We start from the raw sequence: 24,571 nt of genomic DNA, 5'->3' as shown, positions 1-24,571 counted from the left end.
TTTTCAGCTTCAAATTATTTTTTCTTACATTACACTCGTTAATCACTGACCTCCACTGGGAAATAACATGTGCCCCCGGATGGAGCCTTGGAGAACTCCCAGTTACCCCTGTCCTGTAACTGGGATTGGACCAGTTTATCAGCGGCAGGTGTTTAAAAGCAGCACTGAGATACGCTCATGGAAACGCTGTTGATATTTAGTCTCCTGTTGGGTCAGAACGAGTCGAGGAGGGCGGGTGTGTTTGGTCCTACCTCCGGTTTGTGCAGGTCTTTGAACGCCTCAGACCTTCTGTGGGTTTTGGCCGTGTGGTGTGGAGGTGACTGACAGCTGAGTGTCAGTGACCTCGAAGCTGTTTCATGAGCTGAGCTGTTTGGGTCAAAACAAAGCGAGTGAGCGTGGGTGGAAGTTTGCACCCTCCGTGGAATGAGGGTTGAAGCGTTTGATGTGAAATCTGCCACACCTTAAGGCGTCAGGTGACCGGCCGGTTGTCTGAGGTGGAGGCGTGGTGGATGCAGTCCAGCTGGTGGAGCTGCTGCCTGAGCGTCTCCGCTGCTCTGCGCCTCCTTTGATCTTTTTATAGCAGCAGATGAGACAGAATCAGTGATGGCTCGCTGCCCACGAGGCACACTGAGCGCGTGTGACCTCATTTCTCCTCCCCGCTCCCTGCTGCACTGCACGGTGGGGGAAGCGAGCCATTATCATTTCTGCCAAGTCACCGGTTGATCATGCACGTGCGCGCACACGCAGGATTGAGCTGAGGCGCTCCTGTGTGCACGAGTCTGTGCAGCAGCGGAGCATAAACGAGTTTGTCCGAGAAGAAGACGATGATGGTTGTTCACGGCTGGCACAGCGGGTCGTCTACTAAGGTTCCCGTCTGCACAGTGTCCTCCATCCATCACAGTGTGAAACGTGGGCGTTTCTATGAATGACGCGTGTTGAAACACTGTATCAGAATCAGCCCATTAATTATTTACTGGACAAAAAGTGAATTCTTATTTTTAACTCTGAGCCGAGTCAGAGTTAATCAGAACATCCAGCTGAATGTCTAAGTAATCACATTACATTGTCAAACTCAGGAACAATAAAGAGCACTACCACAGCTGTGGGTGTGGGGCAGCTGTGGCTGGAGACGAGTTAAACAGTGCGGTCAGTCACGTCTGCCTCAGCCTCCTGAAACACCGAACGCAGCTTTAGAACTGATCGATCGTGGCTCAAGAGTTGGCAGTTCGTCTTGTAATCGGAAGGTTGCCGGTTCGAGCCCCGGCTACGACAGTCTCGGTCGTTGTGTCCTTGGGCAAGACACTTCACCTGTTACCTACCGGTGGTGGTCAGAGGGCCCGGCAGCCTCGCCTCTGTCAGTACGCCCCAGGGCGGCTGTGGCTACAATGTAGCTGCCATCACCAGTGTGTGAATGGGTGGATGTAGTATAAAGTGCTTTGGGGACTAAGTAAAGCGCTATACAAATACAGGCCACTTAAAACATGAGTTCACCAAGAGTTTATTCAACAAAATGCCCCAAAGCCATTTTCTTCCCTTAAAGCAGCGCACTGAGCACTTGATAACAGAGCAAATGGACCTTAAGAGAAATTCTTTTTCGTACTGGCAGACACCTGAAGCATTATGGGAGTCGTAGTTATAAAACCAAGCAAACAAAAATCAAACAATGAGCAGCTGTTTATAAATAGTTTATTCACCTTTACAGTGTTTTTATTTCTTTATAAAACAAGGAGAGGAGGAATAAAAGAGGTGGGGTCAGATTAACATGTTGCCATGGTGATATAGTTTGTAGTCAGGTGACATTTTTTGTTTGTTGATTGGAAAATAAAATGAACACCTGTGTCCAGCTGACATGTGACACGAGGCTCGGAGTCGGGTACAAAACCACATCTGATCGAGACCACAAACCCCGCCCCAAAAAGGGGCCGTCCTTAAACAGCAAAGCAGAAGGAAAGTTAATGTTAGCATTGTGCTAGCGACCTCGTTTAAGCTAACGTTAATGACTGTTTTTGTCGCCGTGAAAACAAGCTGAGCAGCTGCGTAGCGTCCCACGTTCCTTTTAGTTTTCACTGGTCAAATGCGCCAAGACACGTCGTCAGCTTTAACGGATTTAAGGTGCTCGTGTTTATTTTGTTACCGAGATACCCAACAGCAGGAGGTGGGGCTTAGTGATGACACCACACATCTGTGAAATATAGATTTAAAGGCAAAGAGCGAGCTGCCCGTTAATGACAGCAAATAATTCTGGATGTGTTGAAACAGCCATCAAGTGTTAACAGGATGCCAGGAAGACACGGGCCCACATTTATTTATTTATTAAACCTCAGTTAAAACGTATTTCACCACACCCTGTGGACTGACCAGTCAAAGCTTGGTCCACTGAAGCCTGGCCAGCATCTTCTGTTTGGAACAAACCGTCTCCCTGAAATCACGCTCGCTGTCTTCTGCAAGCCTGCTGAGGGGTAGCACCCGGGGCTCTAGTTTCTGTACTTGGCCTGCAGGTTAACGTTTGAAGCTTTGGCCATGTTTAGACTGAACAGGAGCGAGAGGAGATACACTCTACGCCAATGATGTGTTGTTTTATGTTCAGGACTCAGATCTGGGGAACAGCTGACATCAGCTCATCAGGAAAGCAGAGTAATAAGACAAAAGTAGAACAGATGGCTAAACAGCCTGATCTGGACGAGTTTCTGTTGCTCTTTCTCTGACTGGACCAACAGACATGGTTTGGGTACACAACTCCGAGGAAACGTCTGAAACTACTGAAGGTGTGGGCATATGACAAATCCATCTGATTCACTTGAATGAAAGGAGGCTGAAACACTGACGCTTGTTTGTGAAATGCAGAATCCGTTATTCTAACGAGGTTCTCCGTGAGGATAACACGAGCAGACTATGCCACATGTTTTGATGGGTCCCAGTTCCCTTGTGGGATCAATAGAGCATCTATCTACAGACTGTTGCACAGAGAAACGGTGACACCTTAACCTTACGGCGAAAAACAAACAGAGTGTGAACACAGACTGTAATTACAAACGGACCCAAACTCAACAATTAGAAACACAAAGGCGTCCGAGCTTCATCTTGGCAGGTTTGGTGAAGAGACGCAAACAGCAGAGCTGAAGCACTGTGTGGTCGGGGACAGAAACAGGACGTCTGAGGAAGCAGGAAGTACCGGAGCTTGTCACAATGACCGCTTTTCCACTGGTGCCAGAACCAGCACACAGATCTGAGAATCGTTAGCAGATGTTGGGCTAATGTCTGCGCGAAAAGCACCCCACCCAGAGTCTGCCAATCACTGGATGAATTTCTTGCGGTAGGCCCTCCCGTAGCGTTTGACGTCACGGGTCCTAACTTCAGGAGCAGCAGGCTCTCTGGTGGGGCCGCTGTTTCAGCACCACAGCAGTGGGAAAGAGGCAGGCGCGGTGCATTAAAAGGCAAAATTCGAGGTTCCTTCACACAGAGTTGCCGCAGAATCCCTGATGATGTCAGAATCGGGGAGGAGTTTGACCCCAGCTCTGTTAACAGGTGACCACTTTCTATGAAACTCCAGGTGAGGTGAAGAGCTGAACGGAGGTTTGTATACAACCAACAATGAAAAGACACTGAGCACCTTGAACAGTCAGAGACGTGGACAGCACCTGCCTGGCCTCAAACACCTGAACCTGCTCAGCAGTGGAGAATATTACCAACATGAAATACTACAGCACAGTCTTCCACATTCGGACCCATCTCTGGATCTCTGCAAGCTTCCCTTTGGGTAAAGCGGTGAGGTCTGCTGGAAAATCATTTGGAGAACCACAAAGAGTCAAAACGCAGCTTCTACCCATCGTTCTGGACTCGACCACGACCTGCCCCAAACCTCATCGAGTGACTGCGCTTCAGCAAAACTGTGGGTTTTAAGAACACCTGAATGGAGTCAAACCTTGGACTCTGGTACAGGTCTACACTACACCCTGGTCACTGCTGAACGGGTCAGTGACAGGACGTGAGGCCAGGTCTGATAGCACCTAACAGGACTCGAGACAGGAAATGCTGCTGTAAAAATCCCAGTGGCTGTATGGCCACGCTGATGACACAGCTGCTGGGCATTAGAGATCAGGAGTGGACGAACACGCACGCTGCTGGTAGAGAGCACCACAGATGGACGACCAGTCCTGGGCTCGCTCAACAAGCTGCATGCACTGGCTGTCAGTAGCACCAGGCCACGGCGTTAGACGTGCTCACACAGGATGCCGTTTGTTTGGCTTGATGTCAATCTAACCTAAAAACCCTTGGCACTGCTGAGGAGGCATTAGATCGGTCATAAGAGAGAGCACAAAGGCAGTTGGCAGTTGCTTCAGCATCATCATCACCATCATCAAGAACTCTGCAAACATGTTCAACCTTGGATGGCAAGAACGGACGAGCTCCCAAAGATCTGAGGGTCAAACACACCTTCAGATCTTCTCCTTTTGGGGTCAAGCTCAAGGTTCAGCATCTTATTTATCCTGATTGCAACTGAACATGAGTGATATCATCATTACTGATGCCTCTGCCTTCATTACAGGTCACCAGCTCTTTGACTTTAAACACATCTGGAGATCAAGATGGGAGTTTTTTTACTGAAGGCATCGGCACTACAACTTTGGAGTTTGTGTTTTAGATCCTCACGGTGCATCCTGTGTGACCAGACCTGCCAAGACCAACGGGTTCAACAACAGAGACCCAAGATACCACACCCACGATGAACTATCAGTCATAGCAGGGTCCACGATAGCTTTTAGCACCAAATGTGAGGACGGAAATCAGGCGTCAGGACTAAAACTTCTACCTGTGCCCGACCAGGACGCAGATGACCCTGTAGATGCTCCGGACCATCGGACAGACTTTTTTACGGTGTGACTTGCTGAAGTCAGGCGGTGTTTATGGTCACTGCATTAGGCCTTATTATACTGTACATGTAATATCTTTATGCAGAACGGTGGACGTGCAAGAAGAAGCTTAATGGTCAAAACAGTCGTCCAAGAGCCCACTTTAACTTTACAAATGTTGCATGGCAAAGCCAAACCTCCAGTAGCTGAAATATCTCTAATACTCATTCTGTCAATTTGAAACAAGTCTCAAACCTGCTGTGATGCCAACGTGACTCTCCAGCCATCGTCCCTGGTGTTAAAGGTACAATTTGCAAGAATATAAGTGCTTAAACATCTCCAAGAAGTAGTAGTGAGTAAAAACGATTAATAGTCTATGGACAGAGTAATAATTCTAGAGCGTTACCATTCTGAAAGATCAGAAACCAGAGACACACAGAGGCTGACCATCGTGATGGAGCCGCTCGGTCAGCACAGCGTTTCACCTTTTTTTGGGCAGTGATCCCAAAATCCTCATGACCCCGACGAAGTCCCAGTGTCCATTCAAAAGATGCTCCAAATGGACCTGGCAGATCTTTAGCTTAGAGTAGTTTTACTAAAAAGAAATCCATGACACTGTAATGATGGCACTCCCACGCTGCGGACTGACCTCCGGCTGCAGAAAGCCAAAGCTCACAAAGCTTTATGAGGACTACAGCGCAACACGAGCCGAATCAGATCTCCTGCACAGACGGAGCTCGCCTGGAAATATTTACAAGGCCGTCAAGATCCACTCGAGTGTCCTTCATAAAGTGCATGCCAGACACACCGAAAGCCAGCGCTCTGGAGTCAAAGATTTCTGCTTCAGTCTGTGCTGGGGGGCTAGCCTATATAGGTGTGTAGCTTAAAAGCAGATCGCTGCAGGAATGGTTATACTGTGCAGTAGCTCATTTGTCGTTTAGCTTAATGATTGATACATTTCAGAGTACAACAAAAACAAGGTTCTTTGAAGTGTAGGAGCTGATTGAAAGACTGAACAGAGTCCTTCTGTGCAAAACTGAGGACAGACAGAGAAGCAGTGAAGCACGTGTTCACGCTCGGGTCGCACTCAGAGCGTCCTTCAGCAGATGATTGACGGAGCTGCAGAGGATTGTGAATAATAAAGTTTCTCATCTTCACTGTGACATTCAACAGCAGGTTGTCGCTTCTCTTTGTGCTTTGTCCCAAACTGGGTCCAGATCAGCGATGGGACCCGTCCGGCCGGTCCAAACAAGGCTCGGGGAGAAAGTTCAGACCCACAGCCCAACCCAATTTAGACTGGATTAAACAGGCTGCTGCAAACTGGATCAGGAGTTTCCAGTTGAAGGTGTTTGACGTATTCGGGAGAATAAATAAATGCGGTCACGGTGACCCGGGGGTTCGACCTTTTTCAATCAGCATCTCTTTTTACAAGAACGGATTCGCCTCACCCAATGCTGATATTTTGCCAGGTTCATCACATGACATGACCGTCTGCCATCATCAGCATCGTGGTTTCACATTTTGAGTCAGGTAAATTAGTTTGGTTGTCCCGCAGTGATCCACGTCTCAGATTCAGGTGAAGCACAGGAACTGGCCTTGAAAGCTCCACGTGGGTCCACGCTCGACCTGAATTTGAGTTTTCAGCACACAGAGAGAAGCGTCAACACTGAAAAAGCCTGAAGAGAGCAGAGATGAAGACAGAGTCCAGACCGCTCAGCACGAAACTGAAAGCTGGTCGGGAGGGGATTCGTCCCACAGACACCGCGGCGTGGTCACTAAAGAAGTCTACTCGTCTTTCCGTTTGTCTAGATTCAAGTTTTACTCCTTTAAACTGTGATTTCCTGCGTCACACTGTCCACTCGCCTGGCCCCGCCCACATGCTTACAAATCCATGTCATGTGATTGTCCAGCTGTGAAGAAGTTTGGGGGGTGGGGATGGCGAAAGTTTTCTGATCAGAGCTCTTTGCATCCAGAGTCCCACTGATCAGCTGCGGTCCGCCGGTGATACTCCCCGTTAGCTAACCGCCCGCTAGTCTTCGTCTGGGTTCACGAGTGTATACATACATACATACTGGAGATATATATACACGTATATAGCTGTATGTTTGCGTATTAGAGAGAGTGCGTGTGTGTCAGACTTTTGTGATCTGATTGTGGTCTTCGTCTTCAAACCCCTCGTTCTCAGGGTCCGAGTCCGTCGTGTCCGAGTAGCGGTAGTGATCCGGTTCGTTGTCGCTGGCGTCTGGCGTCATCGAGGACGTGCTGCTCGCGTCACAGTTGGCTCCTTCTTCTACCGTCTTGGTGAAGAACAGTTTCACCTGAAGCAGAAGAAGAAGCAGACCGTCAGTCTGGAGGTCACCTGCCTGCTGCTAACCAACCTCGCTGCTCACGCTTTTAAACTACAGATGGCGGGCAGCGGCGCTCTCATCGCTCTCTGTGCTTCTAACGAGTTTACACGCTAGCACAGCAGAAATCATCTTCCTGGTCATTACAGGCTGGGTTTGTGCGGCTCGTCAACTTAACGAGCCTTTTTCTTAAAGAACAAAACAATCAGGATATTTACTCAGCGCCATCGCCGTCAGCGGCGTCGCTGCTCAGCAGCTTACCTTGAAGTTCGGGGAGAAGTTCCTGTTGGCCTTGTCCTTGTTGGCCTTGTCCAGGTCGTTCTTGGTCAGCGTGAGGACCAGGTAGTCTCTGTCGTTGGTTTCGCTTCCCGGCGTCATCGGGGTCTGCGGCGTCCTGTCAAACAGCTCTCTGGGTGTCCCCGCGCTGCCGTTCTCCATCCTCTCTGGGACTTCCTCCGGACCCGGGATGAAGAAGGTGTTGATCCAGAAATGGAACATCTTCTCCTACAATGAGAAAAAGCAGTGAGGAAACCAGGCCGGCCATGCGCTCTGCCATCGTGGACACGTATCCGTGTTCCACCTCCTCTGGTCCCCGGAGAAAAACCTGTGCTCCTAAAACTGATGCTGAACATCTACAGTAAAGACTAGTTTGAGTTTGGCACTGAATAAACAAGGCTGACCTTTGACCTTTGGCTGTGAGGAAATATTCAGTCCTGCTCAGACACGGGGTCTGCACAAGACTCAGCACTGACCACAGACGGCCCTTCGAGGTGAGCCCAGACAAACTACACCAGGCCACATGTGAACCCCACTCAGGACAACAAAGAGGACTCCATCACCTCCTCACCTTCTTCAGCACCTTGTTCTGCTTGTGGAAGAACTCCACCTTGATGTCTCCACAGACAGGAAGTGGCTGCGGGAACTCAAATAGCATCAGTTTGTCTTCCCTGCGGGTGTGGCCGGGGTTAGAGGTGTGGATCTTCACCTTGAGCTGGTACACGACAAACTGGGGGTCTGCGGGGGAGCACAGGGACACCCGTTAATTCAACTGAAGTCGCTCGAAGCGACGGCAGACTTACTGCTCGAGACTCACTGCAGGTGCCTCCGGTGAACATGGGGATGGTTTCAAACAGCATCTTGTGGAAGAGCAGAGCCACCGGTTTGTACTGCAGCTGGTTCTTCAGCAGGAAGTTGTAGTAGACAACGTAGCGCCGCTGGCTCGGGATGGTCACACCCTGAACATCAACAGATCAATCGTGAGGTCAGGTTATATCAGAGTCTTTCAGCATCCTCATCAGCCGCTCTGCAGAGTTAGAATTCATCCATCCATTCTGTCACGCTCATCCTTGTCAGGGTTGCAGGGGCACCCTGGGAACAGCCGGACGGGCCGCCAGGCTGTGACAGGGCTAACAGAGACAGACAATCACTCACACCTGTGGACAGTTTAGAATCGCCAGGTAACCTAACCCCACTAGCTGCATGTGTTTGGACTGTGGGAGCACCCGGAGAGAACCCCTGCAGACACGGGGAGAACATGCTCAGGGTTTACCGCCCAGTTACAACCTTATTCATCACAACAGCTGCTCAAGGCGCCTCGTATCACGAGGTAAAGGCTCCACATTAACACAAAAAGGTTACCTTCTTGTCGTGGGTGCGGACCTCCCCGTAGAAGTCGAGGGCCTCCTGAGCTTCCTGGAACTTGCCCCGGTGCAGCAGGTAGGCGCAGATCATCACGCCGGTGCGGCCCTTTCCCGCCTTGCAGTGGATGGCGGCGACGTGCTGCTCGTCCTCGCTCAGCCACTGGTCCAGGTCCTCGCAGAACGGCTTTATCAGCTCCAGCTGGGGCGGGTTGTGGTCCTCGAACGGGTACTGAGCGACTGGGAGAGGAGGAGCAGAGCGACGGCTCGTTACCCAACACCAGACAAACACACTGCCTCTCAAAGGTCAGAGGTCACAAGAGGACAGGCTCACCTTGGCAGTTGAACTTTGATGCGTCGTAATGTCGCTCCGCACATCTGTGGACAGACACACAGATGTTAGGACTGGCCGCCTCGCCGGCAGCTGTCGGCGCCTCTGAAGGAATGTTTAGCTCGCTGACGTAAGGAGCTGCGGTGAGAGGCGGAGTCCACCTGACAGACGCTCACCTGAGTACGTTAAAATGAACCCCTCACCCACTTCTCTGTGCTTGACGTCACAGTATTATCCTGTTTGTTAAACCTGCGCTGCTGTCAGTACACCTGGACCTGCTGAGCTGAGTCGGCACGCCTGTGGGCGGGGCTCCTCACATGAACATTTCCCACATCAGTGAGCGAGTGAAAACTTTAGAACTGAAGGCCCGTCAGGCTCGACTCCTGAGGGCCCCGGTCCTAACAGTCTGGGCTAAACTCAGCTTTATGACCTGAACAGGAAGTTTTCATTTAAAGACATCATCACAGAGGAAAACAGACTGAGTACTCACAGGTTGTAGATCTTATAGTGATTCTTGTGCTTCGAGTCTAAAAACCTGAGAGGAGAGGCGGGGCAAACCGTTAGAGAAGCTTTGAAACAGACCGACTTTACTCACACGGCAGCTCCACGATGACATGTGGAGTGTTATTACAGCGTTATCACACTACAGTGTTATTACAGAGTTTGCTGTGAGGCTGAGGTGAAAGTCTTTCATCCAGAAATCCTACGCTGAGCAAACCAGCTTTAAAAACCAACAAGTGGTCTCTGCAGCGCCCCCTGCTGGTGTCTGAACACGACGCGGCTTTAATGAGGCTGACGTCACATTTCGAGCACGTCTGTAATCAATAAAATAATCTTCTATTATTGCTCAGCTGATTGAAGCTCGCTCACTTGTACTTTTCACATTTTTGTGGCCCACCTTAAAGCAAACTTCCTTCTGATTTGCCAGGTTCAGGAAGCCTACTGAGGAGCTACTGCTCTGGACTCACTGGAGATCAGTTTTCAGTGGAGCAATCAATGAGTCTATGTGTTCTTTCTGAGCGTGGATCAAAGAAAATCTCCAGTTTCAAACTTTTGGTGGTTTTCGTTTGTGTGTCCATCCAATTTTTAAGATTTCCACCTTCGCTAGCAGCAGCGATCATTAATCCGTTAACAGGAAGTGACCCAATAACCTTAAAAACTGGGTTGTGCATTTTTTCAGTACGGGATCAGATTTCACAGCGATGTTTACAGGAGGCGCTGCTGAGCACTAAAAACATGGGTCAGAGAAGGTCAAAGGTCATCTTACCGAACCACGTCGTCGATGTTGTTCCTGTAAACGCCCTCCAGCCGCTCGGCGGGGAAACCCATCGCGATGATGTTTGGATAAATGTCTGATGGAGCGCCGCTCAGGACCAAACGTCTGAACACAGCTGGACCCCAAAAACTAGCACTCAAACATCCAATCACAGAGCTTCATACCATCACATGATTAGTCAGATCTCTCTCCTGGACTCCTCCCCCTTTAAGACAACCTTTGGGTTGGGTTTGGCTGCCCCTCATAAACAGAAGGTCTAACAGCAGGTGGCCGGCGCATACGACCGAAAACACAACAGTTCCTCTTTAAAAATGAATAAACCATCACATCATCGGAAACGAGTCGAGCTTCCCTAATCGATCAGTTTACCTCAGAAGGTGGTAACAGGTCAGGTATCAGAGTCAGCTGACAGGAAGTTTGCCAAAGCGATGAATCAACTGTCAGAAACCTGAAGAGGTCAATGACATAAAAACAGCTAAGAGAATAAAATGTAACGTCAGGCGTCTGTAAAGGCACAAAGCACCCCTACTCTGATCAATAATCAAACTGATCGGGACTTTCACTGTGCTGATCATCCTCAGTCCCTCCACCATAAGTGGCTATTTGCTTTCTGATCAATCAGTCCTGTTCAATCAGCTGCATGTGGATTGATGCCTTCAACCCTGCAGGAGGTCCTCTGAACCAAACTTTATTAACACAGGAGAGAAGCGAACACCACTAAATATGACCAAACAGAATAATCAATCATCAGTAGTGATCGATAGATTTCATTAATTCAGTGCTGGGTTTGTTATTTTACCAGTAACACACAGGTTGGTCGATAATCGATATTCTGACCTACAGCAGATGCATCAGAGCAGCCTGGAGATGCTCCAACAGACCTCACGCCGAACTGCATTGAAAAATCTGCTAAATTAAGACTAATTAGCAGACGTGTCAGTGTGAGGGGACAGCATGAAGACGGCCGCTGCAGAAGAAAACCAGCGGAACATCTGGACCATGAAGACCGACCGAGAACAGCCCTCAGGCACGAGCCAGCAGACACGAGCCCGCCTCTAAATGTGCGATTTTTCGAGTCCGGCTGCTCATCAGCAACACGCCCCACACAGAGCCGCCTCCTTAAATCACAGCTTTTCTGAACAGGCTTCTGGACGGCGCTATTACACACACACACACACACACACACGTAAAAAGGATACAGGTCAGGTCCAGGTCGAAGCCGTCCTCCTGGTACCGCCTTTTGTTCCTGCTCACAATCCCCCGGATTCTGATTAAGGCAGCCATCGCTGCACCCCGGCCTCCGGTGAGGTCTCTCAGCGGGTCAGAGATCACCGGGAGACGGTCTGTTTTACTGCGGAGCCTCAGCTGTCTGGTTACCCTGGTAATCCTGGGCAGCTAGCTCGCAGCTAGCCGGCCTCCAGTCCCGCGATTTCCAGATTTAAAGAATAACCCGCAGAAAAATAAAGCCCAAATAAAATCCAGTAGAAACCTCGACCCGAAGCAGCACGAATCGGTCCCTTTATCCGGCCTGCTCGCAGCCTCCCCGAGCCCCGCTCTGGATGGATGCTAGCCGACCTGCTAGTAGAGATGCATCCGGGCTGTCGCTGCTCTTTTATGGATCAGAACAGGGGAGCTCCGAGGCCTCCTCCCCGCTCCCGCAGCGGGCCCGGGTTTCCAGGTCCCCTGCCTGCAGACAAAGACCATCTGCGGGAGGACGGCCGGTGCGGAGCCGGTCCTCCGGACGTATCCAACAGAGCTGTTCCCGGCCTATGAGCGCAGGAGAGCCGCCGTGCCTGAATGCAGGTGAGTGGAGAGAAACCCTCTCCGCCTCGGTGCCTTTGAGCAGAGCGACTAGACGACAGTTACGCATGCGTCAAGTCTGCAGCAGGACAGCAGGAGAGACGTCCACATCCGCCCGCCTTCAAACTAAATGACCTACCTCAAAGGACTTTTTTTTTTTCTTAAGCGTTTCCGCAAATGAATTTAAACACTATCATACAAAAAACATATTTTACGTCCGCAGTACAACCTAAAGACTTTAAGGACTTATGTGTTCAATTTAATCAAGTTATTTAAGTATTTTTTTAATGAATCGATCCCAGTGGTGGGTTAATAGTTAAAACACTTTTGAATCTTTCAAGAGAAATATTTAATTTTTCACCAAAACAGCAGCAGAACAGCAGATTTACATCCACTCATCATCAGAGGGACAGAGATGCTGCCAAATTTACCTATGGTGATAATAATCATAATAATAATATAAATTCCTGAAACATACTCATACATATTTAACGTTGTTAGTATTATTGCTATTGTACAGAATATATCAACAGCTATTTCAGTTTGTTTTATGTTATCAATACATACATTTTTTTTAATTCTATCCTTAATTAGATTACTGTTTTTTCTTTAATTTTCATTTTATGTAGTTTGAATTAATTATTTCATTTATACGTATACAATTTAGTCATGTTTACTTAATGTATGTATTAAAAAAAAATTGATAAACGACGTCATTAAATGACGTGTGCGGGTTACATAATTCACTGTACACCGTGAACTTTGCTTTTATTTTGTAAAGCTGCTCACTTTATTTCGGTGGGTCACTTTTCCTGACTTGACGATGCTAACTTGTTAGCGGCTAGCTGCGCTGCAATGGTTGGTTGCCATGTTGTGACGCCGTCATCCTCCCATTCAGAAAAACTCTAGGAATACGTAATGACCGGGAAACCTGGCAACCACCGGAAGTTACATAATGCAGCATGCCGTCCCAGCAGAGGATGGAGTCCGGTTCCAGCAGAGTTTCAGTCCGTTTCAGCAGTTTTTAAGGAGCTGAAACGACGTGAACATGCTGCTGAAACTGAAAAGTTGCGTTTTTCCACAGAAGCGTCTCGTGGAGGCGGCAGAGCTTCAGCGGAGCCACAGCGGCCCCTGGTGGACAGACGTCGGCGCGGAGATGCGTTCTCACATTCACATTTTTTCTGTAAACTCTTGTCTATGTTTGTTGTTTGCGAATTAATCACGTTTGCGTAACTTTTATTAATCAAAATGTGAAAAATTCATATTCATTATTTACAATACAATTATTACAATCAAAACTGCTCACAACAAACATAGATGTTTACATCAGCGCTGTAATTTGCACTAATCAACCAAACAACTACTACTGTTATAACTTGCACATTACTTTTCTCAGTTTATATACACTAACTTACATGTTACATTTCTACTTATCAGTGAATAGGTACAATACACAATCTGTACTTTTCTAATTATTCTAAATATTCTTAACTATTTAAGCATCTTTCGGTATCCTGCTCATTTTGCACACTCCAGCCTTGCTTTGCCACTTATCTGTACTCTAACTTTAATAACTGTACAGTACTCTGTTTTGGTAACTATTTCCTGTTTTCCTATTTCACTGCAGGGCAACCTGTACGTGGCGAATAAAGCCTTGATTGATTGATTGATAACTCTTGTCCATGATGGAAATATGTAAAAAGTTTGTGTTTCTGTTCTATATCCTGTTCTGTTTGTATATGTGTTTTCTTGCTGCTTTTACAACCAAATTTCCCCCTGTGGGACAATTAAAGGATTATTCTATTCTATTTTATTCTATTCTAGGTGACTACGTGTTTCGATTTTGCCTGCAGGGGGCGCAGCAGAGTCGTGAGTTAAATAAAACGTAGAAGACGACAATCCACATCCGGCTGTCACTGCCGTGCCGCAAGGAAGAACCAAAGGAATATCTGGACAGGTGAGCGTGATTCTACCTGACAGATGAGCCAGTTCCGCCCGGCTCCTCTGCTACAGGTGCCGGTGCTCTTCGACGGAGACTCGCGTGTCTTTATCCGCTCGGAACCGCTCCGTGGGGCCCTGCAGCTTCGAAGGTCAAGCTAATGCTAAAGCTAAAGCTAGTCCTTTCGGTTTTACCGTGTGAGCACCGCGGGGTTCAGACTGTGTCCGGTTTTAAAAGATAAGTTAGAAGTTCCGGACCGTCAGGTGTTTGTTTTCCAGCTCAGGTGTAGACGATTATAACTCACGTATGAATATGTATGACCTGAGGTCAGCTTTCAGCCTCGCGCTGAGAGAAGGATGAACTGTGTTCAACCTCAGCTAAACCGCATCACCTGTACGTCAGCGATGCTGTTAGTTATAGCTTATTTTCCCATAAAGTCCACTACAGAATAGCTGTTGTCATGCGCAGTTATGCCTCCGTTTGCAACCACGTGATTGAAACCATACGAAGGATAAAAGAGCTTTGTTGTCAGTTTATCCTGGACAAACAGTCCAGCAACATGAGCAAAAATACAGTCGTGTCATACATTCATGTGCACCGCCATCTTTAAACTGTTTTGCAGCTGCTTGCTCTGTAACCTCTGCGGAAAAACCAGACAGACCTCCTCATAAACCATTGTAGCTGTCAGAAACCAAGACGTGACCTGATGTAACAATGTTCACATTTCATCATTGATTAAGAGAATTGTATTTCTGAGCCCGCCAGACTCTGTTTGAAAAATGGCTGATTTCCAGGACCTTTAATCAGGGTCAATCACCAGGCTGAAAATCCAGCAGTTTTCAGTGTAACTACTCACAGAGTCAGCGGGAGAAGATGATCCAGCCGGCAGTGACGGTCCCTGCACCGAAACCTCGGCCCTGAGCATTTATTCCACCTGAGTGATGGGAGGCCACATCCACCAGACTCCATTTCAAATTTGGGCTGTTTAGTATTTCTGTAACATTCTTTCTTCAAACATCACATCGCGACTGAAGGTCAGCAGCTGTTTGGACCAAACCCCCTTTAAAAACCTGCCACTTTAAGCTCCTCCTGCTCCTCCTCAGAGAAACCCCGTTAGTTCAGGAGGTCTTTGTGTTCACATCTGAAGGAGACGTGGAGCTCAGGTGTCATACCTGCTGATGACTTCTTCGTTTGTGTGGCAGGAGCTGCTGAGCGCGACGATGGTGCTGAGGGAGGTCCCGGCCGAGAACATCGCCCGTCCTCTGGGCAGGAACGAGGTCATCGGCCTCCTTTTCCGCCTCACCATATTCGGCGCTGTCACCTACTTCACCATCAAGTGGATGGTGGACGCCATTGACCCCACTAGGAAGCAGAAGGTGGAGGCTCAGAAACAGGTAAGAGCAAGCGAGCAGCTGCATGTTTGATCTTCACAGGTGGCTCGGTCTCTGATTGGTTCCTGGTTTGGTGTCTTTCAGGCCGAGAAGCTGATGCGTCAGATTGGCGTTAAAAACGTGAAGCTGTCGGAGTACGAGATGAGCATCGCCGCTCACCTGGTGGACCCGCTGAGCATGCAGGTAACGCCTCGTGTTGTTAAACTGAAGCTGTTAGAAACTCCTAAAAGCTTGCCCGCCGACGGCGGCGCCACGAGGAAACGGGAAGCGTGTGTGGTTTCTTTACCTGCACGTCACATACACCTTCTTCCTGCGTGCAGATCACCTGGAGGGACATCGCAGGTCTGGACGAGGTCATCACCGAGTTAAAGGAGACGGTCATCCTACCTGTTCAGAAGAGACACCTGTTCCTGGGATCCAGGCTGCTGCAGCCCCCCAAAGGTCAGAGGTCATTCACCTGCGTCCTGTTTTAGAGTCGTCAATAAAGCTTTATACAGAAGGGAGCAAGGAAGGAAAGGAAATAAGGAAACGTGAAGGTAAAATCTGAACATGGTCTTGGTAACAGGCGTACTGCTGTACGGACCTCCGGGATGCGGGAAAACACTGATCGCTAAGGCAACGGCAAAAGAGGCGGGGTTTCGTTTCATCAACCTGCAGCCGAGCACACTGACGGACAAATGGTACGGCGAGTCCCAGAAACTCGCTGCCGCTGTGTTCTCATTGGCTGTCAAACTTCAGCCAGCGATCATCTTCATCGACGAGATAGGTGACGAACGCGCGCGCACACACACACACACACACACACACACACAAAGAGTGAAAGCTGAGCTGGAGAATAGAAAAAGTAGAAACAAGAGTAAAAACCTCGCCGCCCGCGTGTTTGCAGACTCGTTCCTGCGGAGCCGCTCCAGCTCGGATCATGAAGCCACTGCCATGATGAAGGCCCAGTTCATGAGTCTGTGGGACGGACTGGACACGGACCACCACTGCCAGGTATGCACACCTGTCTGTCACATGACCTCAGCGGTGACGGGGTGTTTCCTTTCAGTAAAGATGTTTCCACATGTTTGTGTCACAATGACCTGAGGAGGGCGGGGCCACTGTGCGTGTCTGTGTCAGGTGGTCATTATGGGCGCCACCAATCGCCCCCAGGACCTGGACTCTGCCATCCTGCGGAGGATGCCCACCAGGTTCCACATCAACCAGCCTGTATGTGACTTTCAAAATAAAAGCCTCAGTCTTAAAAGCAGGGGGCGTGCTGACGGTGTGTTTGTCCCCGCAGAGCGTGAGGCAGCGCGAGCAGATCCTCGGGCTGATCCTGGAGAACGAGAGGGTGAGCGCACGAGTCACGTGACCTCTTCATCATTCTGCAGCGCTTCACGACAGTCCTTCTTCTTTTACTCATTTAATGGACGTCAGCACAGGAAATGAGAGAAAAGGAAAAGAACAAACACACAAAACAAGTTTGGCAAAGGGAAGACATGTAGGGGAAAGGAAGCAAGGAAATGATGGAAGGAAGGAGGATGGGGTGTTAGGAAAATGGACTGGAAATGGGGAAGGACACAAGAAAAGGATGGAATAAGGAAGGTAGGAACAAAGGAAAGGAGGAAAGGGAAAAACGGATAAAGATTGAAGGAAGGTTGGCAAGGAGGGGAAAAAGGAAGGAAACAAGGAAGGAAAAGAAGCCGATGGGAAGGGAAGGAGGGCGGGTCGACGGACTCGAGCTCGCAGCGATCGATCTGTTTTCTCTTCACAGGTAGACTCATCGATTAGCCTCAGCGACATCGCCAAGGAAACAGAGGGTTTCTCAGGAAGTGACCTCAGAGAGATGTGTCGTGATGCGGCGCTGCTGTGTGTCCGCGACTTCGTCCACGCTGAGAACGACAGGTGGGCGTCCAGGTGTTTCTGTTGAGGTGATCAATAACAGTGACGGTTCGCTCAGGTGAGGTTTCAGTGTCGGGTTTCTCTCTCGCAGCCTTCCAGATGACATCATCCGCCCGATCCATCAGGACGACCTGCGGCGCGCCATTGTCAAGATGAGGAAGTCCAAGACCGCGGGTGGAGCCGGCGCCCTGCTGCACGCCGCTCTGGACTGAACACGCCTGGATCACACGATGACCTCAGCTCAGCCTGCAGCCGCCGCCCCCTCACGCTGACGTGCCACTGCTTCCTGCTTGTCCTTCAGTCAGCTGATTGGCTGACGGTGGCGGGCTTTTCTTTTTTTTTTTTTTTTTTTTCCCTGTTTTTTTTTTTTTTTTTTTTTAGAATCCCGAAATCCAAAATAAAAGTTGTTTGTCAGAGCTCGCTGTCACGCGTCCGCGCCGTCGGCTTCCCCCTTTACAAAACGCTCTCATCCCGGCGCCTGAAGCTGCTGACGTCACGGACACACGGGGCGGCCATCAGGCCTCGTCGTGACAAAACGTCTGACGCCAAACGGCAGGAATAGCGTCTGACTATGGAGGGAGGGATGAGACGGCGGCGAGGCACGTTAAGTTTTTCAGGCATATGACAGCGTTCTGCGTCTCCTCGCCGTTTGTTTGGCTGGTGAAATCGTGAGGAAAGATGGCGGTTGGGTTCAAACAAGCCGTTGCAGCGAGGCGTTTAAACTCGACGCCTGTCACACAGAGGGCCTCTACAGGAGCTTTTATTGTGAAAATCCTCCCAAACACAGAGTATAAGAAACCCACCAATAATCAATCCGATGAACAATAAGTTTACAGGTGTGAAGCACAAACGGCGAGCTTCAGCCGCTTAAACACGATTCAAGCTGCTTTGATGAAATGACGTCGTTATTGAAACTTTATTGACTCTGAAACACGACGCGGACGCTTTGATCCGTTTACAGTGTAAATAAACACAAACGTGGCGCTGATGGCGTTTCAGGGGAACGCTTCTCTTTTCATCAAGTGTACTTTATTTGTAGTTGTTTTTTTATTTGTAGTTTTTAAGCTGAGCTGGTTTCTGTTAATCCTCAGAGCTCGCAGTCGTAACAGAAACTGGAAGGCGTCAGATTTTCACATTAAAAGACTGATGAACTTCCTGGTAACACTGAATCATCGTTTCGTCAGACGCAGGATTTTTTGCTCAGTGTGTTGTTGCCTGTTTAAGTTATGATGTAATAAAGTGGCCAAAACAACAACATGTGACTTTTTCATTCATGTGGTTCTCTGAGTAAAAATGTTATGAAGTCTATTTCTTTATTTTATGAAAAATAAATTTGTCAAACATTAAAGTGTAGTTAAGATGGAGGAGTGTTGGAATTTAACGTTTTCTTTAAACGTTAAATAATAAAGCTTTTTATTAAAAAAAAAAAAAAAGACCCACGTTGTAACTGCAGAAGCCACGCTTAGAAAACAGGAAAACTTTATGGACGAGAACAGATCCGCTGAATTTTGTACGTTTGCAATAAAACCGTTAAAGCCGCTGTTACCAAGAGACGACGTTTGAACAGCTCAGACATCAGGACACGATTCTCACGTCAACAGTTCAAAGCTCTCCTTTGTAATCTGAACAATTTGTTTTCATTAATATTTCACATAAAATTACACAAAGTGAATTTTTAGAGGAACATATTTGAAAATGAAGTAAAACAGTTTTCTACAGTTTCTTTGGTTCGAGCTGCTGTTTGAAAGTGAAACCGTGAACGCAGTTTGACTTTAAATAAGACACTTTGTTCTGTTTTGATGGTGAAATTTTTTTTATTAAAGCTTTAAATGAAAAACCTTTGGATGAAGATTCAGAAAATAAATTTTAAAAAAACTACCCAAAAAGTTTTTGGCACAAAGTTGAAACATTTTTCACCCTGAACAAATCAAAGATTAAAATAAATAAAGTCAAAATGATTCAGATCTCAGCCCGACACCCTGACCTGGACTCACAATTTTTAAAAGACTTTTATTGTGAAAATCCTGGTAGAAAGAAAATCAACCACCGAAAAAATAAATTAAAGCTTCTCTGGCATAACTCTGAGACTAAAGGTGGAGGCAGGGGAAGGAGGGCACCCGCCCTCCGTCACGTTTACCTGCAGTTTAACCTTCACACTTCCTGCTGACCCGAGAACATCAAAGCACATTTCACTTTTAACTTTTACCCAGAAACACTCAGACATGAAGAGGAGGACGGGTGGCAAGTCTTCACTTCCTGTTTTGTTTTAGTTGATCAGATGTCATAAATGGAACGCTCGTCCTGATCTGTGTTCAATAACCGACAGCAACAACCACAGACTGGGTATAAAAGATGGACGTTGCTATGGCAACGAGATTCAGTCAACCCTGAAAACCTCAGGCTCGTTTACACTTCTGTACAAACAGAGGAGCCGTCCCCTGCTGGTCATTGGAAGGACTGCAGGCTGACGGAACCATGTCCATCGTTTATCTACAGTCTGTGTCAGACTCCCTAAGTCCGACTTTGAGCGAACGAAAGGAAGAAGCTGGCCAATCAGAGCTCAGGTCAAGACATCTTCATGAGTTACATGACGTCTTTCTCCTGCTTCAAACGTCTGAACTGGGAAAAATTCTAGTGCGTGACTGGACGCTTGTTGTCAGGGGGTGGGGCTCCATGCCCCCAGGTTAGCAGGTGTGTTAGGCTTACCGTCCTCTGTCCCTCTCAGAGCTCCGTGTTGGGCGCTCGGCCCACCGCCCTCCCCTCGCACTCTCTATGGAAGTCGCAGCCGTCCAGCAGGTGGCGGTACGTTGCCCGGACGTCACGGTACAGCGGCGCGTCCTCCGCCTCCAGCCCGGGGAATCGAACTGGCGACTCATTGACAAGTAGCTGCAGCCGTGGGCCTCGCTGGCAGTCGTACAGCACGAACAGCAGGTTGGCGGCATATGGCACGATGAGACTGGTCCGGAAACGGCGACCTGCAAGACGGCATAGGGAGACTTCCTGTTAGAGCGAGACTCATGAAACAGCAGATCGTGGCTGTGACAATGATGTCACGATGATGTCACGATGACGTCACGCCACTCTCCAGAATGTTCTGTAGTCTGAACATCATCATCTTGTTTTAAATTTAAGGAATTTACGAGTGAATGTTTGGGAACGCTGTTTGGGAACGCTGTTTGGGAACGCTGTTTGGGAACGCTGTTTGGGAACGCTGTTTGGGAACGCTGTTTGGGAACACTTGGGAACACTTGGGAACACTTGGGACTTCTAATGTGACATGAATACATTCATATTTCTGGAGAATCACGTCAGGATTCTCATTTACTCAGATTTTCATCATCGTGCTAACATTTGTCTGGAAACACCTTCCCGTTTCTCGTCACTGCACAATACGAGGAAATACAAGTGCAGTTCCTGGAGGACTGAGGATGACAACAACGGCGTTTTTGTGTGTTGTGTCAATAAAAACAAGAAAAACTTGTTCTGCTCTCTGATTGGATGCTATGTTAGAGGTGGCGCTTCTTACCATGCTGTGAGTCGTAGTTGGTGGCAGTGGGTGGAGTCTGGTCCTTGTAGAGTCCCAGCAGAGAGAGGAGGGGGAGGAGCGTCTCAGCATGACCCACCAAGATGGAGGCGGGCTCTGGGGATGCGTCAGTGGACCTGACGGAGACACGATCGGTTCAATCAGTGATCGATCAAACCAAACGATTGGTGACGGCAATCGGAGCTCAGAAACGAGCACAGCCGCTCGGGAGCCATGTTGAAGCGGCTTTGGCTGGTTTTTACGAAGCATCACCTAAATGAGCTTCGCTAGTTGAAAACCACCTTCAGAGCTGAAAAACACGCCAACCATCTCTTTGTAAACAAACAACGATCGCAGGGGCCCCACCCACCTGCGAGGACGACCGGCTCTGTCCAGCGTCCTGAAGACGTGATGGAAGAGCGGGCAGCTGGACAGGCTGTTGATCTCGTGGCCGTGCGAGCGCTTCCAGTACTGCTTCAAGTCCGACTTGTACTCCAACACCTGCAGACGGCGAGTGGGGAGAGGAAACCCACGGACCAATCAGAGAGCCGTAAACACTTACACAGACGTCTTGCCATGAGCCATTTGATCGCTTTACCATCGACAACCTGACCTGAGAGCCATCTGCAGCATCACTAATCAGTAATGGATAATGGATTGCATTTATATGCGCTTTTCAATGCCACTATTCACTCCCTCTCACATTCACACACTGGTGGAGGCAGCTACAGTGCAGTACAATGCATGCAGATCAGTGCAGATCAGGTCCTCTCAGCTGTCTTACTGATCCCAGATCAGCTCCGGAATAACGCAGAACGTTACCTTTGCGTCGCTCTCGTCAAACAGGAAGCACCACGGCGAGTGCACGTTTTTGATGGAGAGCTCGTACGAGCACAAGAAGAACGCCGCCTCCAGCAGATCTACAGGAGGCACAGAGGGACAATCTTCATCACACAAAAAACACCGCCCCCTGTGGGACAGGAAGTCCACAGAGCGGCATATGGAGAAATTTTAAAAAGCTTAACTGCATCATGGGAGATGTAGTGTGTGTGTGTGTGTGTGTGTGTGTGTGTGTGTGTGTGTGTGTGTGTGTGTGCATAAGAGACCTGGTGTGAGTCGGTGGTGAGGAAGGCCCAGCCTGTCGGCCATCCTCCTCCTCACTCCCTCCATCTCCTCGCCATGTTTGAACTTCTCCACCTCCAGCAGCGCCGTGCGGTTGTTCTCCACGCCCTCCACATAACCACGGCAACGGTCAAAGAAACGCATCAACTCATCGTCCACCTTGTGGCTGTACTCTGGCTCGGCATCTGCCCAAACACAAAGGTCAGAGGTCAGGCTCAAGGACTCACATTATCGAGAAGGCCTCTGGGGTGGCGAGACTCACCGTGGCGTCCCCAGCGGTGCTGCAGCCCCTCCTGAAACGCCTCCACGCTGCTCACGCAGCGATGCTTCGAGCTGGTCAGGAAGCGCACCCTCCTCTTCCTCACATTCTCCTCGGACAGCAGAGATGGGAACACAGACGCCAGGCGGCTCGCCAGCTGACGCAGGTCATCCCGGCCCTTCATCACCAGCTGACCTGAGGAGCATCATCATCATCATTATCACGGTCGGTCATACGCTCTGAGGTCACATGGTCCCCCTCACGCATTACATTATTAACAGTACACGATTAGGATGATGTATTCAAGTATTTATTTAGGCATTTAAGTATTCGAGTACTTCATGTTAATATATTCATGTATACATGTTCTGTACTGATGGTCGCGGGCTCACCGTCCATGTCCTCGGTGTACCACGCCTCCCAGCGGTTCCGGATCTCCTGCAGCCAGCTCTCAGATCCGCCGGAGGCCCTGGAAGCTTCGGTCCGGACCAGCTCGCTCAGTTTCCGGATCCTGCGGATGTTCTTAAGGGTCGGGTAGCGGCTGCCGTGTCGGATGACGGCGGTGAGGTGGACCGGGGAGCAGTGCTCGGCCGGGGGCGGTCTCAGGACCGAAGGGTCCGCGGACAGAGGGTCCCGCAGCAGGTGCGGGTTCACCTCCTCGTACCGGGTCTTGGTGCCGAAGTACCCGGCGATGTGCGGGATGTCCGGGACCGACAGGGAGGCGAAGGACAGGCGGGGCACGAGCAGACCCAGACTGGCCAGCAGCACACCTCCAGCCGGGTGAAACACGGAGAACATGTCGGCGGGGACCGGAGAACTGAGCCGGGGAGACAGACGGGGTCCACCTGCTTCCGCCTTTCTTGCTTTGTTGATGTTCCGGGTTTGTGTGACCTTTAACCTCCTGTTTTTCCGGTGTGCGGGCCGACCAAAAAGCATCCGCGAGGTTTAAAATTCAACATTTTTCGTTAAACTTCAACTTCAATGAAAAGTTGAGTTGTGTAAAAAAAAAAAACTGCCGGAACTAATTTAGTTGTAAAAAAAAAAAGAAGAAGAAAAAGGTTTTACCTTCTGAAGCTTCAAATTCAATACATCAATATAAAGAGGCACAATACAGCTTCCGCTTAACGGAAGCCAAAATAAAAGCCCTAACCGGTTTGTCTCTTTCAAAGTAAAAGCTTCAATGACAACAGGAAATGCATTTTACTCAAAATCGACATGAACTTTTTTTTTAAACTAATAAAATAATAATAAAACAATTTAAAGAATCAGAATTTGTAGCTGATGAAGTTATGGAAGTAGTTATTTTTCTGTATGGACACACTGATGTCATGTCTCCTTGTTCCTAAATCAGGGGTCATTTTAAATGGCGGGCCACAGACAGCCCGCTTTGACCTTAAGTGGGCCGGACCAGTAAAACTTCCTGTCACTGTAAATTAGTTAAATATTTAACTGTTTTTCTGCATGATGAAGAAAAAGCTGCTGTGACAGAGAAGGAAATCTGACTGCACGACAGCCGGTGTCCTGCTGGTTTTAGATCTCACCCTGGGTCAGCACACCTGAATCACATGATTGGTTCATTACAAGGCCTCTGGAGAACTTCAAGACAAGAACTTTATTTAAACAATTTTGAGTCAGAGTTTTGATAAAAGTCTTATTTTGATGGATTTATTACTTTAGTAGTGAGAACACACATGAAGTTTAAGGACAAGTTTGAAGCCTTTTGTCCTCCACGATGGAAAATCAATGAAAACAAAAAACTTTATCCAGCTGCTAAGTTCATAAACTCTGCTCTTAGCTTAGCTTAGTGTCCTGTGTCACTGAAATGAAGAGAGATGTTGCTTGTTTTACGTTTTCACTCGTGTGAACGCTGCTCAGATACACACCTGTCCTGTGGGGAGAACACAGGTGGGGTTTAAAGCTTTAACAGACTCCTACACCTGTTTTCCTCCACAACAGTGACAGGAATCCTCAGTGACCACACCGACTGAGGCCTCATCCACATCCGTCCTCTCCCCTGATGATAACAAATGTGGTTTTCAGTTACAGACATCACTAAGTAGAAACACAATATAATTTCATGTTGTGTAAATGAAATGTACCATGTGGCTGTACGCTTGTGTGCTCTGATCATCGCATCGACTTACCTGAGCTCAGTGTTTCCATTCAGGGCTCTGTAACGCTCAGCACAGAGGAGCTGTTATTGTTGAACCTTAT

The 24,571-nt window shown here is 48.6% G+C and overlaps 3 protein-coding genes across 3 annotated transcripts; 1 reads left to right on the top strand and 2 right to left on the bottom strand.

Moving 5' to 3' along the window:
* Positions 1 to 1,482: 1,482 nt before the first annotated feature.
* ptenb (phosphatase and tensin homolog B) lies at positions 1,483 to 12,367 on the bottom strand. The gene is made up of 9 exons (XM_084936933.1): positions 11,639 to 12,367; positions 10,431 to 10,515; positions 9,654 to 9,698; positions 9,167 to 9,210; positions 8,834 to 9,072; positions 8,289 to 8,430; positions 8,043 to 8,209; positions 7,457 to 7,699; positions 1,483 to 7,168 (listed from the first exon to the last, which is right to left on the bottom strand). The coding sequence occupies exons 1-9, from the start codon at positions 11,721 to 11,723 to the stop codon at positions 6,983 to 6,985; spliced, it is 1,236 nt and encodes a 411-aa protein (XP_084793059.1). The 5' UTR covers positions 11,724 to 12,367; the 3' UTR covers positions 1,483 to 6,982.
* Positions 12,368 to 14,063: 1,696 nt separating this feature from the next.
* atad1b (ATPase family AAA domain containing 1b) lies at positions 14,064 to 18,708 on the top strand. Its single transcript, XM_084936934.1, has 10 exons — positions 14,064 to 14,196; positions 15,381 to 15,572; positions 15,654 to 15,752; positions 15,890 to 16,010; positions 16,135 to 16,335; positions 16,456 to 16,562; positions 16,689 to 16,778; positions 16,852 to 16,902; positions 17,326 to 17,456; positions 17,545 to 18,708. The coding sequence occupies exons 2-10, from the start codon at positions 15,399 to 15,401 to the stop codon at positions 17,663 to 17,665; spliced, it is 1,095 nt and encodes a 364-aa protein (XP_084793060.1). The 5' UTR covers positions 14,064 to 14,196; positions 15,381 to 15,398; the 3' UTR covers positions 17,666 to 18,708.
* On the bottom strand, positions 17,782 to 23,468 carry minpp1b (multiple inositol-polyphosphate phosphatase 1b). The gene is made up of 7 exons (XM_084936925.1): positions 22,750 to 23,468; positions 22,361 to 22,552; positions 22,083 to 22,283; positions 21,799 to 21,896; positions 21,347 to 21,477; positions 20,980 to 21,113; positions 17,782 to 20,428 (listed from the first exon to the last, which is right to left on the bottom strand). The coding sequence occupies exons 1-7, from the start codon at positions 23,291 to 23,293 to the stop codon at positions 20,175 to 20,177; spliced, it is 1,554 nt and encodes a 517-aa protein (XP_084793051.1). The 5' UTR covers positions 23,294 to 23,468; the 3' UTR covers positions 17,782 to 20,174.
* Positions 23,469 to 24,571: the final 1,103 nt, after the last annotated feature.

Source organism: Perissodus microlepis, chromosome 8, assembly GCF_051167445.1.
Source record: "Perissodus microlepis isolate ML-2025 ecotype Zambia chromosome 8, ASM5116744v1, whole genome shotgun sequence".
NCBI classification, from domain to species: Eukaryota; Metazoa; Chordata; class Actinopteri; order Cichliformes; family Cichlidae; genus Perissodus; species Perissodus microlepis.
The sequence above is the reverse complement of the archived record's forward strand: the minus strand, read 5'-3'. Positions and strand labels throughout refer to the sequence as shown.